The sequence below is a fragment of the Panonychus citri genome, unplaced genomic scaffold, assembly GCF_014898815.1.
Source record: "Panonychus citri isolate SS breed McGregor unplaced genomic scaffold, ASM1489881v1 Contig00095, whole genome shotgun sequence".
NCBI lineage: Eukaryota > Metazoa > Arthropoda > Arachnida > Trombidiformes > Tetranychidae > Panonychus > Panonychus citri.
Genome location: NW_026515500.1, coordinates 291,354 through 305,002, shown reverse-complemented (window position 1 = coordinate 305,002; position 13,649 = coordinate 291,354). Strand labels below are relative to the sequence as shown.

The window sequence follows — 13,649 nt, the reverse complement described above, 5'->3', positions numbered from 1 at the left end:
AGTGATGCCGATGCATCAGGTGATTAGTCAAATTTTAAAATTTCTATAATTAATCATACTCATTGAAAGAACACAGAAGATGATCGATCAATAGTATCCTTTTTCTATCATTACTCTTTTCTTCTCTCTTTTCTCTTCTCTCTTCTCTCTTCTCAACCCTTTCCCTACAATCAATCAATTAGTCTCTTTAATCACCATAAATTGACTAATTATTTTACTTTCGATTGTTTTTTGTTTCCTCTTTTCCTTTTCCTTTTCTATTTATTGAAAATCTCACTTCAATATCTTTTCTCAATTTCATTTTTTCCAAAAAAAAAACAAAAATTGTCATTTAATGTCAACCCTTTTTTGTTAGAAATCATTAAATAAAAACATTTTGATTCAAATAAAAGACTCTTTTAATTCATTAATTTTTCACAAATTTCGCTTCATTTTAAATACAACTTTAGCTTAATCATCTTTAACATTCTTTATTGCCAGTTTTAATGTACTTTCGTCTTAATTTGGAGATCACTGTTGTATAGACTTGATTATTCCGCTTAATGAACGGAAGTCGTTTTTTATCATCTGCGTGATCAATATGTTTGATTCCTGGAGCATGGACCAAATAAGCGTTATTCAAGATCAATAGATCATAATTAAGTAAACACATTTCAAACATCTAAATTGAAGTAAAGAATTAGTGAATTAGTTTATGCATTCGATTGAATTTTTTTCTATGATGCGGTGATAATTACCTGAGACATTTTATCTCGTTTTCCTTCCCAAGATAATTTCTCTTCGTACAAAGGTTCAGCATTGGTTCCAATATAAAGCGGTTCCCATGTACTTCGAGCATGAGTTCTTTTAGCAGATCGGAAAATATCAAATGAATCATTAGATGGAACTGATTCTATCCATTTATCTCGATCAGGAAAATTCTGACAAATATCACAAACCCATTTATGGAAGAAAATTGCATCGCCTGGAAAAGATGAATGAAAAGTTAATTCATGAGAAATTGAATAATTTAAGGTTTGTCATCTTACCTTTTTTGACCATTTTGATCAAGTCTTTTTTGGTCAACGGCGGGTCAAGACCAGCCTTTACCTCGAAAATGGGTAAAACATAAACATGAGGCACATTTCGGTTCACTAATGGCACTAAATTATTTTTCTCTCGTTCCAAAAGATCTCTGAACATTGAAACTACATTAAGGCTTGGGTAAAGTTCAATATCTGAGGCCAAAAGGTACTTTGTTTTAATATTGAGTCGAGCAACATTTCGAGCAACATTAATCGGGTATGGAAGCTTATTGTTGACTCGATAAAGATCTTTGTGTTTGTTAAAGAAGTCGTCATATGTTAGTTGACAGTTGAATTCTGCTGTTCCTGTGGAAGACATTTTGTTAACATAATCCTCTGGAAAGGTAACATTGTCTTTATCAGGTCCATGACCGACATCGTAAATCAAATGCCAGGTAACATTATGAAGAACACACTCATGACGACAACTTCTCATGAAATAGATCAATTCCAATGAATAGAGTATATCTTCACCTGGTGCGTAAACACCAACGGAAATTGGACCATCCCAACGTTTACAAAGAGACTCAACGTGATTTAAAAATTCAAATGTTCCTTGGGTTGTTAGTGTAACACTGTTTTCATCCAGAGTTTCATTGGCACTTTGTAGATAAGTGTTCGGATTCTTAGCCTCTGGCAGGATATAATTTCTTATCACAATGTATCTTTCCCTTTGTTCCGGTATCCACCAGGGAGATTTAGGTTTATAAGTTAATTGGACTGTTGGTGAATCGAGAGACTCTGAGGCAATCATAGCAGCACCAACAGCGGCCACTGCGGCAGATTCACTCTTATCACCACCTCCATTAGTGATCTGAGTATTGGATGAAAATCTCAACAGTTTAGAATCGTCTGGTAGTGATGAAAGAATTTGCTGTAAAAAGGAAAAATTAAAGAACAAATGATTAATTGATGAAATGAGTTATGAGGATGTTATCATTTAACACGCATAATTAATTTTCTTTTCGTATATTAATTTACCTTGGAAGAAGAATCATCTTGAATTAAAGGTGAAGGTCGAATGTTCAATATACATGCTTCTGGTGGAGAGTAAAAATGGAATGATATAAGTTGATAGAAGGCGAGAACAATGTTAATTGTTATGAGGAGTTTGAGAAGATTACGTGAATCTAATCGACCAAAAGATGATAATAATCTCATCCTGATTTAGATTGAAGTACAATTTGGCTTTTGAGTGATTTTTTTCAGTGAAATATATACACATAAATATATATTCGTTTTAGTTTAAATAGGCTTTTCTATTGTAGTTTCAAGTCGGTCAATGTTGCTTTGTGGCGAAAGTTGAAATAATCTTAACTTTGGTGATAAAAATTTATGGTAGATAAATAAGCAAAAATCATAAAGATGATGCTGAGGACGATGATGGTGGTAATGGAAGAGAAAATAATAACAAAAACTGTTGTATTATTTCAAAGGAAGATAAAAATTGTTGATAGAAGATTATAACTTAAAGGCAAGTAAAACTTTCGGACGATTATGATCACAGATGAAACTTATAAGGTATTAAATAATAATAATAATAATCAACTTGTATAATGATACAAACACCTTGATTATTTGTGATTATTTCCAATTATCAGTTGAATTTAACAACGGATCTTAGAATGAAAGTGTGATGATGATGATGATGATGTCGTTGATGATCACTTTGTTGGCGATTCTCTTCACTATTTTTTGGAGAGAGATGTTGATGATGATTGATTTTATGTCGTTTTTGTTTTATTATAATAGTAGTGATGAAAGCAATAAAGTCAATCAATTTGATAGAGAACCAGGTGTAGTTTAACCATGTCTAATAAGCAGTTGATGATAGAAAAATGTTTCACTTGGAGTAATAATTGATTGCATTGATCAGGTAGTAGATTAACGTAGGTTAATTGTTAACATCATTGTCTTGAGAAAATAGGGGAATGTTATATAAATTATATGATTGGTGATAATAATTAACAACAGGTAAAATCGGAGAACATCAAAATAAACAGTATTTATAAATATAGTTGATGGTCTTACATCCAATGGAGAAATTGGTAAATTGTTGTCATCATTTCCAAGGAGAAGAAAATTCTAAACCAATTTGAGCTTTGCTGTAGAGAAAATCATTGTGGATACCTGAAGAAATGGAGAGAGAAAGAAATATACACAAAAGAAGAATAAAAAAGGATTAGAATTAATTTGAAGAAGGAAAAGACACTGGATTAAAGTATTAAGAGGATAAAAAGGTAAAGATGGAAATTGATTGGATTGAAAGAAGAAGAAGAAGAAGAGAATATAAATTAGAATAGAATAAAAAATGATTGAAAGAGTAGAGTGAGAGAAGAACAACAGAAAAGAGAAGGTAAAATGTGGATGTTGTTAAATAAAAGAAAAATGGTTGTTACAAGAGGGAAACAATTAAATCGATGATCAGATGATGGAGAGAGGAAGACACAAGACATTAAAGACTAGACTGTAATTAGGAAAATTAATTAAAACCCAAAAAGAAAAAAAAGACAATCAAAAATTACGAAAAGAAAAGGATAAAACCAGTGAAACCCAAAAGGTGAATATAAATCAGGTAAAAGAGAGAACAGGTTAACTTTAATTTTTCTAATTCTCTCTCTTTTTCTCTTACCTTTTAGAATGACTGGTCAGATGATAAGCAAAAGAATCACCAAAAAGCAAATGATTTAGTTGACCAAAGGAACCAAAAGAAAAACACAGACACAAAATGTTCTCTCTTTGTAGAAGAAGATAAACAGATGATGGATAATTGAGATTAATTAATCACGACGAATGAATTTGGATTTAGAGAAGAAGAGAAAAAAAGAAAAGAAACAAAAATCAAAACAAAAGAAGAAGAAACAAAAAAGAAACAAACTGATCAAAAAGAGAATAGAATTTGATGTTTTGATGGAGAGAGAAGAAGAAAAGAAAAAGCTTCTTATGTGTTGATTTCTTTTCTCTTTCTCTCTTTTTCTCTTCTGTCGTTTTTCTCTTTCTACTTTCTATCTTGTTTCTTTTTTTTACTGATTTTCTCTTTTACTTCTTCTCGGTGAACATAAAAATGATGAAAATTCTATTAACAAGGTAAGAGAAAAAGATACTCAGAATTATTTCTCCTTGAGGGTAAATAATTTTGCAAGAATTTTGATGATATGGCAACGGTGCCTTTCCACCAGTGGAAAAGGATTGATGGCAACAAGGTCGTTACCCAAAGTGGAACCATGGAAATGATGATCGTTTCTCTCTCTCCCCTCATCTCCTCCTTCTTATTTTCACTGAATAATTTCATCTTCATCTTTTTCTCAATCATCATCATCACCATCATATTAATGATCCAACAACAACCTCATCAACATCATTATCTCTTCATCATTCTTTGTGTTTCTTACTAATGGTAATAAGTGTTTCTTACTACCGATGTTACCATTTTCTTTTTCTATACATATAAAAGTAGCCGTTTGGTTAATTTAGTTAATGGAATTGGTGATTAAATGTTGTTCTCATCATCATGATCAACCATCAACATGTACATTGGTTTCCGCTTTTGTCTTCCATCATTATCTTCATCATCATTTAAATTTTCTTCTTCTCTGACAAAGGGGAAAAAAGAAACACTTACATCTCATAAATTGCGATTTTTAAACAATTCAATTTAACTAATTGCTTTGCATATCAACTGAGTCTTAAATCTATGCTCACATTTGATTGTCATCATATTCAATTCTCATTGATTTTTACAATCTATCATTAAGGGTGTTGCTTTTTTATTATCTCTAATTAGTTTAGTTCATTTCTAATTAATGTTCCTGATTTCTATTATCATTATGTACTAAAATTATGATCATGTTGATCGTTATGATTACCATGATTCGAGCAATCAACTGACAATCATTAATGTTTACAACTTATGTTTGTAATAATTTTGAAACAATTCAATTTCAAGACTTTTAGTTTAATTGATTTTGAGATTCTCAGGTAATTACTTTTGGTTAATTACTCTCAATCAGTTTGTCTGTTACCTCATGGTATCAATTGGAGATCTACCTTGACATAATCACCATTATTACAATACTTTCATGTTAAAATAAATCATCATCATGATCGTTAAACAATAAATGATAATTACGATCCATTGAACAACTGAAGGTAAAATCTGAGAGGTTCAGAATTTTTCATTCAATGATCATGATGGTGATGGTGAAAAAAACTTCATCTGCTTTCATGTTGATCATCAAGTTACAATCAAGGTTATTATTGAGAAAGAGATACAATCATATTGATGGACAATTGAATTTACTATTCTGATTCAACTGCGAAATTAACAATGTTAATGATGATGAGTCAATTTGATGAGTTAATCAGCAAAAATTAGATTGTAAGGTGAAGTTAAGGTGAGAATCAATTTGATCATTGATTGATTAAAGTTCATTTTGATGATGATGGTCAGTGATGGTTGATGACTTTTCGTATCTCAGGTAAATTGTTTTCTTCTTGTTTCATCTTGTCAAGTTAATTCATTGATTATCGGAAGGGATGATTCATGTTAATCATGTGAAAGTAAATTAACTTTAAAGAAAAGGTTCAATTTGATCAAGTTCATGATGGAATTAGTTAATCATGAGAAAACCTGATTCTCTTGTTTTCTTTTATTCTTTTTTTCTTATTCAATTTTCCATAAGGAGTTTTTCCTATTCTTTTTCAATCAATATCGAACTCTATTTGAATTGAATTTACTAATTGCTCAAAAGAATTGTTAACAATTAACATTTTCTATTGAAATTACTGCTAATTAATTTCTTTATTATGATTATCTTAAACAGGAATTGTGGTGATTAGTACAGAAAATTGAACAATTAATCAAAAGTGAAAGCAGAAAGATTAATGTTTAAACCGGTAACTAGTTATTAGAATTAACAATTAATCCACCATCAACGTGTTAATTGTTGTAATCAATTAAATTGGAAACAATAACTAATCAAATCAAACAAAAGTCTGTGAAAATACAAACAATTAAAAAATGGATTTTCACATTTCTCACTTAATTTTTACGCCGTTTTCATAACAATTACTACTAATTAATTAGTTTTTTCCTAATTGTTTCAATACTTTTTACCTCTTTTGATTGTTTATCTCGTAATTAACGGTCACCATTACAATCTAATTATCTTTAATTTTACTATTCTTTTTCTGTGTCAATCGAGGTCATTGATGAACTTTTTGTTTTCTCTTTGTTTCCATTAATCATTTCAGTTAATCTCTCTAATAAGGTCAATAACTATTAAGTGATTCATCAATTGTCTTCTTAACCGGAAGATAATCCCGATAATAATAATATTCAAAAATCGAAAATAAGGTTTATCGAACTTTCAACTTTTCAATAAGTTCTCTATTCGATTTGTAACCTTATTAAATGATTTTCGACCAATTTCCTGTTACAATTATCGTTTAATTGGTCAATTGAATTTCAATAGAATAAATTTCTCCAACAATTTACAATTAAAGTTAATTGTTGTTATCAAAAACAGAAAAAGAATATAAATTTACCGCCAGTTAATTGACTAATCAATTTTATCATCATTTCCAATTTACTCTCAGGGTTAAGGCCTCACATTTACATCTTTAATTTGTAAGCTAATTGTTTGATTCATTTACAATGTAACTAATTGTTGAATCGATTCCAAGTTGATTGTATTAAATTGTCTCATTTCATTTCTTAATACACTCTCAGGTATTATTGGAATCAATGAAATACATTTTAATTGTTAATCATCATATTACATCAATTGTAATTTGATCATCAGCAATCATGAATTAAATGATTTACTTACTCAAAATTAATTACACTGATTGATGATCACTTGATGGTTAGGCAATTGATAGTTGATACATTAAATTGGACACTAATTGATTAGATACATTGAAAAGTACAATTTAATCATTTTAATCATTTTGATAATTTTCATTTGTATTCTTTCATTATTGATAGATGGCGTTGCTTTTAATTGTTATTAAATCTACGAAACAATTGATTAAATTGTGTTAATTGTTTCGGATTATTTTGTTAATTTAATTGAAATAGTATGAAGAATATTTTAAAATTGTTTTGAAATTTTTCTTTGATTTTTTGTTCATCATTTGGATGAATCGTTTGATCGGGTTGACGAATTTCTTTTCAAATTTGGCGGTTGAAAGATGAAAACAAAGAAACGCCTCCGGTTGTTTTTCAATTTCTTTCTCATTTCTTGATTTAATGATTGAATTTCAATTATTTTCTTCATTGTTTTGACTAAATTTTGTCGTATTTGCTGATTGATAATTAAAACTATGCCTTCTCAAGAAGTAGTTTATAATCTAATTGACGCGGAGTTGAAGCCTTCACATTTGGTAAGTGTTGATGATGTTTTCAGATTGAGATGGATAATTGAGTTTTCATTTTTGTTTTTTATTTCTAATTTTTTCGTTTTTTATTTTAGACTGTTGAAGATTTTTCTGATGGATGTGGATCTAAATTTAATTGTGTCATCGTCTCATCACAATTTGAAGGAAAACCATTACTTGAACGTCATCGAATGGTCCATAGTGCGCTTGGAGATACAATGGGAACAATTCATGCATTGACACTGAAAACTTATACCAATGAACAATTTGAGAAGATCAGTAATAAATCATGAATAAGGATCGATCAGTGTGATTTCAATCTATTATCTGATTCAGTTATAGTCATGAAGAGGTATTGAGGATGATGGTGATGATCAATTCTAAGATATTTGCAAAAAACTTACTGTTATCTTGAAATTAGCAGTTTATAAATATTTTGGCAATTCTATTATTTAAAGATAACCTTTTATTATTTCGTGAAGCAAATACATGGGAAGGAAGAAGTTCTGAAAGTAAAATGGACGAAGGATCGAAAAGTGTCACAATGGTGAATCGTTTTTAGTTTTATAAAGACATTTATTGGCATCTCTTTCGTCTACGACCATACCAAGCTGAAAGCACCGGATCCCGTCCGATCTCCGAAGTTAAGCAGCTTCGGGCCGGGTTAGTACTTGGGAGGGAGACCACTTGGGAACCCCCGGTGTTGTAGACACTTTTTGCTCTTGCACTTTTCTATTGATTTGAAACTTTCAACTCTTTGATTATGATCGATTGTTTCATATTATTTTGGTCCGAAATTTTTGGATTTTACATAATCATGATCTTCTTTTTCAAGTTATTAGCAAATTATGAATTTTTTATAAAGAGGATCGAGGAAACTCCTCTATCATAAAGTACCAATATTATAACTCTGAGTATTATTGGAAATATGAAATTCGTAATCTTACCCCAGATGAAAAATCATCCTAATGATCAAAATTTTCTGGACTCAGTGAAAGTAAATTTTGTGTCAAAATAAACTTTTCGCTACAATTGCCAAACAAAATTTCATTTAGTCTCTTTTATTAATTAGTAAATTGTTTTCGAGTTCAATAGAAACTAGTCTCGTTTCGTATCAGGATTGTGTAAAACTAAATACGCTCGAAGATATACATGTATTGATATATAATAGAGCACAATTATCGATATCAACCGATCTCCCATGTTGAATGTAGAAAAAGGTGAGCACGAATAATTGGTTTTGATTCTTAACCTTCACTGGCTTCTAAGCCAATAGATAGTGAAAAAAGATACATTAAGTAGGTACTTGAGTGTAGTTTATCATTAAAGGGAAAATACTCGAAAAGAAATGTTTTAAGCAAAAATCTAATTGCTTAATTAGTTTTGTTTAACTGAAGCTTACTAACAATTACAAAAGTATTACAAGAGTTTATTTCTTTTGATTGTTTTTTACGTTCATAATCAATGTCTGATAAATGACTTGAAAATTTGTTGATTCTCACTTTTGATCTAATCCAAAATTGTGGACAGCAAGAAGATCTCATCTTAAATCGGATTAAGATGACCAGTGTATCGATAAATATGATACCAATAAATTGGTTAATTGTGATTTCGGTGACTCTTCTACTCACCTTTCAATTAACAAAATCAGAGGTTATTAGTCCAACTTATTCCAATGTTACCGAAGGTCGGGAAATCAAAAATTGTGAACCAGGTTACTATGGTTTTCCCAATTGTACACTTTGTGCCTGTGATCCTATTGGATCGGTCAATGAGACCTGTGACTCGATCGGTCGGTGTACATGTGCACCTCGATTCGGTGGACCAAAGTGTAATCATTGCGGTGCGGGTTATCACAATTTCCCTAAATGTGAAGCTTGTAATTGTGATCTTGGTGGCTCCTTGCGGCGCTCTTGTGATGCACGAACTGGTTCATGTCGATGTAGATTCAGAATTGAAGGTCGACGATGTGACCGTCCACAAAAAGCTCACTATTATCATACAACTTACCAGTATCTTTATGAACTCGAAGATGGTCATAACGTTCATTATGATTATAATGAGACCGTTTTTCCAGGTTTCTCTTGGAAAGGTTATGCCAAATTCTCTGACCTCCAGAAAAAGGTGATAATCGATTTTCTCATTGTTCGATCATCATTCTATCAAATTATTCTCAACTATCATAATCCAGGAACAGAACCAATTGTTGGTAATCTAACACTTTTCAATGAAAACGAGCCACCGCAACATATCAATATCACTTTTCCCCCGACCAGTGCACCTAAAAAATACTTGTTATCGATGGATAAAACTTCACCTCTCTATCTTTTCGCGGCTCAAAGGCCATGGAAAGCATCTTTATCCGCCGACGAGCCACTTTTAGTCGATTACATTGTTTTCTTACCTCAGGCTTACTTCGAGGCCAGTATACTTAGAGAAAATGTTACTGCCACTGGTACAGTTTCATTCGCCAATTTTTCAAACCATTTGGAACTTCCTATTGTCGACAAGTCAACTGAATTTTGAAACATTGTGTTCAAGATGCATTTCATATCGACGATTCTTCATCTGAATTCTGTAAACAAGCTCTTTTCACCTTGACGACTGGTCTCAACAACGGTGGTGCTTTTTGTAGCTGCAATGCCCAAGGTTCAAAGGGATTCACTTGTAATCCACTTGGAGGTCAGTGTGACTGCAAACCCAATGTCATTGGACGGACATGTAAAGCTTGTCGGTCAGATTATTATGGTTTCCTGATTGTAAACCTTGTAACTGTACCAAAACGCTGCCTATTGTGAACCAGTTACTGGTGAATGTGTTTGTCCTAAAAATGTCACCGGAAGTGATTGTAATCCTATTGGAACCACTGATGACATTTGTAACACCGAAAATGGTCAATGTTAATGTAAACCTGGATTCGGAGGCGATCGATGTGACAAATGTGTACCAGGTTACTATGGTTTTCCCAATTGTACACTTTGTGCCTGTGATCCTGTTGGGTCGGTCAATCAAACCTGTGACTCGACTGGTCGGTGTACATGTGCACCTCGATTCAGTGGACCAAAGTGTAATCTTTGTGGTGCTGGTTATTACAATTTCCCTAAATGTAATTTAAATTCATTTTAATTCAGATTTAAAGATTTTTCATCATTCTATTGATTGTTTTACTTTTTAACAATGAACCTTATAACTAATTAATCAATTCAATTTGTCGGAATGTGAACCGAGGACGAAAGGTGTCATAATGTAAATTGTTTTATAAATCAATTTATTAGCATCTCTTTCGTCTACGACCATACCAAGCTGAAAGCACCGGATCCCGTCCGATCTCCGAAGTTAAGCAGCTTCGGGCCGGGTTAGTACTTGGGAGGGAGACCACTTGGGAACCCCCGGTGTTGTAGACACTTTTTGCTCTTGCACTTTTCTATCGATTCCCTTTCTCTTAACATCGTTTAAGTGGCTGATTTTCGTATCTACTTTTGTTGTTCAATCTCTTTTTTGTTGATGATTTCAATTCTCTAAATTATTAATTGGTAACATCGATGATTGGACGTTCAAATCACGTACTCGAATAATCTTGGCCCGTTATCATATTAATTCATTTGAAATAATGATAATTGTCTGAATAGTTTATTAATTGTTCATTTTTAAATACAATCGATAATTTTTACAATAAAATGTTACAAATCATTTATTTTTGTTCAAATAATTTGCCAAGTATTTGCATTTTTTCATCATCACTATAAAAGCAATCAAATAAACAGAAATCATAATTAAAAAAGGAATCGATAAATAATTGAAAGTTATCGGAATCGCTAAGACTTTGGTTTTTACTTCTGCATCGAGACACGAAATCGACGCATCGTCAACACCTAAACAATTTACATAAGTTTTCGTCGTAAGTCCATTATGTCCAAGTCCATTTTCGAAGGCTGAATAACTTTTCCGAATTATTATTCGATTAACTATCGGTTCCGTGTACTTGTTGAGTAAAACACCTTTGAATGAATTGAACACTGGTGATTTCGATTTTTCGAATGGTTCATTTAGTTCATATTCTCGGAACATTAAACAACCGACACTTTTTATAACTCGAACCCAATCGTCTGATGTAACGATTACATGTTTGTTCAGCTTAATGAATTCATACAAATCATCGATCAATAAATCGGGCATCATGGTTATTTTAATTGAAGATGAATGTCGTCGATTGATCGAGTCCAAGGCCATTTCTAATCTTTGACGACATTCGATTCTCGCAAAAGAGATCGGTTTATAATCATATCTTAAAATATCATCTAAAGTTTTCAGTTCGATATACTCGGGTTTAGATACTAGGCCAGTTTGGAGTGAACTTGAAAACAATTTACTAATTAGTAGAAGAGACCAAATGAAAACAATTAGATTTCGTTTGGTAATTAAAGCGAAAAGTTTATCTCGATGTTGACACAATATGTACATTAGTTGAGTCCAGAGAATGTTGATCATTGAAATTGACCTTTGATGAAGTTTAATTAAGAGACTCAAGACAATTAATAGTGAACCAAATGAAGAAATAAACATGGACCAGAAATATAAATCAAAGGAATAGATGAAATCAAAGAAATTTGAATAATCGAGATTCAACTTTAATTGTCGCTTATGAGCCAAGTAACAAGCGTTTTCTGTGTAAAGTGAAGTTGTCGTCAAATTAGTCCCCAGGTCACTAATTAAGTCGAGGTCCGATGGGAAAATATAATCAACTTTTCCCATTTGTAAATCGAAAAAGGGTCCGTTACAAGTTCCGTTAGGGTAACATGACTCGAGAATACAGTTCTCGGTGGGGATAAGCGTTACATTGATAGAGGTCAACATGGCCTTAATTCCCACTTGAAGGATCGGTCCGAAAATACCACTCACTTGATTAGAACTTGTGAGAAAATGAATGGGTGGAAGATTGCAAACACCGATTCGCATCGAACTCATGGTATCAACTTGATTTCTTTTTAATTGTCTACTCGAAATCAAAAGTTAGAAAATGTATCTGAGGATTAATATCAATAACTATCGATTTCGATTCATTTGTAACAAAATACTAATGATTAGGGAAAAAGGAAGTTAGTAATTTGTCAACATAATGATTCTTAGTTCATTAAGAATATTGATCGACACTGAAATTGGAAATTAAATGAATTAAGATTTGATTGATTCGAGTTATTTGATAGAAATTTGGTAGGAAAATAGTTAATTGAGAACAAGTCATCAAGTAATTATTTATTAAATTCAAATAATTTGGATACCTATGAAATTAGTAGATATAAATTTGTTAATTGTATTTATATTATGTAAGGATTTTAATCCAATTTAGATTTATGTGTATATGCGACCCACCAAACAAGAATTGAAATAACGGAAGCGATCATTTCAGTCTGGAACCAAGGACCTCGGTAAGTACCAGGGTGAGAGAAGTTAATCTTGAATAATGGAGTAACTTCCTCTTTACTTTCCTTCCTTTGGGCTCTTTTCAAGTTGCTCAAACCTTCTTCGTCATGAACTTTAATCTCATAACTATTTGAATATGATTTACTCAACTCAGAAGTCCATGAAATTTGGAATCGGCTTCCATCATCTGATTTGGCTACAGGTAAAATTTTACCCTCTCCAAGGTCAGCAAAAAGTACCAAAGAGTCTGTTTAACAAAACAAAAACAAGAGAAACAAATAAATAGTTAAGAAATGATTGAATTAAATAAAACCGGTGAAAAAATTTCTTTTTTCCCCATATCAACATGCAAAACTAAACAACTTACCAGATTTAGCTGAGTCTTTACAGGCAACGTTGAAATTAACAACATAGGCAGTTTCTGAGATGACAAGTCCATCAGTGGTTGAATAACTGGATGAACTAATATCACCAATCTGACAACCTAATAAAAAATAAAACAATAGAAAACAAAAATTAAAACCAAAATCTCAAAATCAAATCAATCTAATGAAAATTTAACAAGTAAAAAGACACATAAAAAATCACAAAGTCTCCCAAATCCAAACCCAAGACTTACCCTGACAAACCGCTGTAAGAGCAAAGATTAAAATTAATTTACCAAAAGCCATAATCAAAAATTAATTGCAACAATTAAAACAGTCAAGAGAATCAAAGAAAACAATTTACCGACAAAATAAAATTCTAATTCTTCATCAACATGACTTGTACACGTAAAAGAAA

At 31.6% G+C, this 13,649-nt stretch overlaps 3 protein-coding genes and 2 non-coding genes across 6 annotated transcripts; 3 read left to right on the top strand and 2 right to left on the bottom strand.

Moving 5' to 3' along the window:
- Positions 1-246: 246 nt before the first annotated feature.
- On the bottom strand, positions 247-6,914 carry LOC128388063 (beta-1,4-glucuronyltransferase 1-like). 2 transcript variants are annotated; one of them, XM_053347414.1, is made up of 6 exons: positions 6,896-6,914; positions 3,697-3,801; positions 2,046-3,194; positions 1,029-1,938; positions 738-964; positions 247-661 (listed from the first exon to the last, which is right to left on the bottom strand). In XM_053347414.1, the coding sequence occupies exons 3-6, from the start codon at positions 2,223-2,225 to the stop codon at positions 461-463; spliced, it is 1,518 nt and encodes a 505-aa protein (XP_053203389.1). In that variant the 5' UTR covers positions 2,226-3,194; positions 3,697-3,801; positions 6,896-6,914; the 3' UTR covers positions 247-460. The 2 variants fall into 2 exon arrangements, with proteins under 2 accessions (XP_053203389.1, XP_053203390.1); XM_053347415.1 differs by lacking the exons at positions 3,697-3,801; positions 6,896-6,914 and adding an exon at positions 3,464-3,620.
- Positions 6,915-7,276: 362 nt separating this feature from the next.
- LOC128388074 (uncharacterized) lies at positions 7,277-7,893 on the top strand. The gene is made up of 2 exons (XM_053347427.1): positions 7,277-7,451; positions 7,541-7,893. Exons 1-2 carry the CDS (start codon positions 7,392-7,394, stop codon positions 7,736-7,738), a joined length of 258 nt encoding a protein of 85 aa, XP_053203402.1. The 5' UTR covers positions 7,277-7,391; the 3' UTR covers positions 7,739-7,893.
- Positions 7,894-8,038: 145 nt separating this feature from the next.
- Positions 8,039-8,157, top strand: LOC128388172 (5S ribosomal RNA). The gene has a single exon (XR_008325222.1). It is a non-coding gene; the product is annotated as a 5S ribosomal RNA (ribosomal RNA).
- A 2,573-nt stretch (positions 8,158-10,730) lies between these two features.
- LOC128388171 (5S ribosomal RNA) lies at positions 10,731-10,849 on the top strand. The gene has a single exon (XR_008325221.1). It is a non-coding gene; the product is annotated as a 5S ribosomal RNA (ribosomal RNA).
- Positions 10,850-12,652: 1,803 nt separating this feature from the next.
- On the bottom strand, positions 12,653-13,643 carry LOC128388072 (translocon-associated protein subunit delta-like). Its single transcript, XM_053347425.1, has 3 exons — positions 13,486-13,643; positions 13,234-13,350; positions 12,653-13,113 (listed from the first exon to the last, which is right to left on the bottom strand). The coding sequence occupies exons 1-3, from the start codon at positions 13,535-13,537 to the stop codon at positions 12,779-12,781; spliced, it is 504 nt and encodes a 167-aa protein (XP_053203400.1). The 5' UTR covers positions 13,538-13,643; the 3' UTR covers positions 12,653-12,778.
- Between the last annotated feature and the right edge of the window lie 6 nt (positions 13,644-13,649).

Excerpts from the sequence above, each read along its gene's own strand:
- LOC128388063 (XM_053347414.1), bottom strand. The coding sequence starts at position 2,225 with ATGAGATTATTATCATCTTTTGGTCGATTAGATTCACGTAATCTTCTC. Across the intron at positions 1,939-2,045 it reads AAGATGATTCTTCTTCCAAG|CAAATTCTTTCATCACTACC; the intron begins GTAAATTAATAT and ends TCCTTTTTACAG. Across the intron at positions 965-1,028 it reads GATCAAAATGGTCAAAAAAG|GCGATGCAATTTTCTTCCAT; the intron begins GTAAGATGACAA and ends CATCTTTTCCAG.
- LOC128388074 (XM_053347427.1), top strand. The coding sequence starts at position 7,392 with ATGCCTTCTCAAGAAGTAGTTTATAATCTAATTGACGCGGAGTTGAAG. Across the intron at positions 7,452-7,540 it reads AGTTGAAGCCTTCACATTTG|ACTGTTGAAGATTTTTCTGA; the intron begins GTAAGTGTTGAT and ends TTTTTATTTTAG.
- LOC128388072 (XM_053347425.1), bottom strand. The coding sequence starts at position 13,537 with ATGGCTTTTGGTAAATTAATTTTAATCTTTGCTCTTACAGCGGTTTGT. Across the intron at positions 13,351-13,485 it reads TCTTACAGCGGTTTGTCAGG|GTTGTCAGATTGGTGATATT; the intron begins GTAAGTCTTGGG and ends ATTTTTTATTAG. Across the intron at positions 13,114-13,233 it reads TAAAGACTCAGCTAAATCTG|ACTCTTTGGTACTTTTTGCT; the intron begins GTAAGTTGTTTA and ends TTTGTTAAACAG.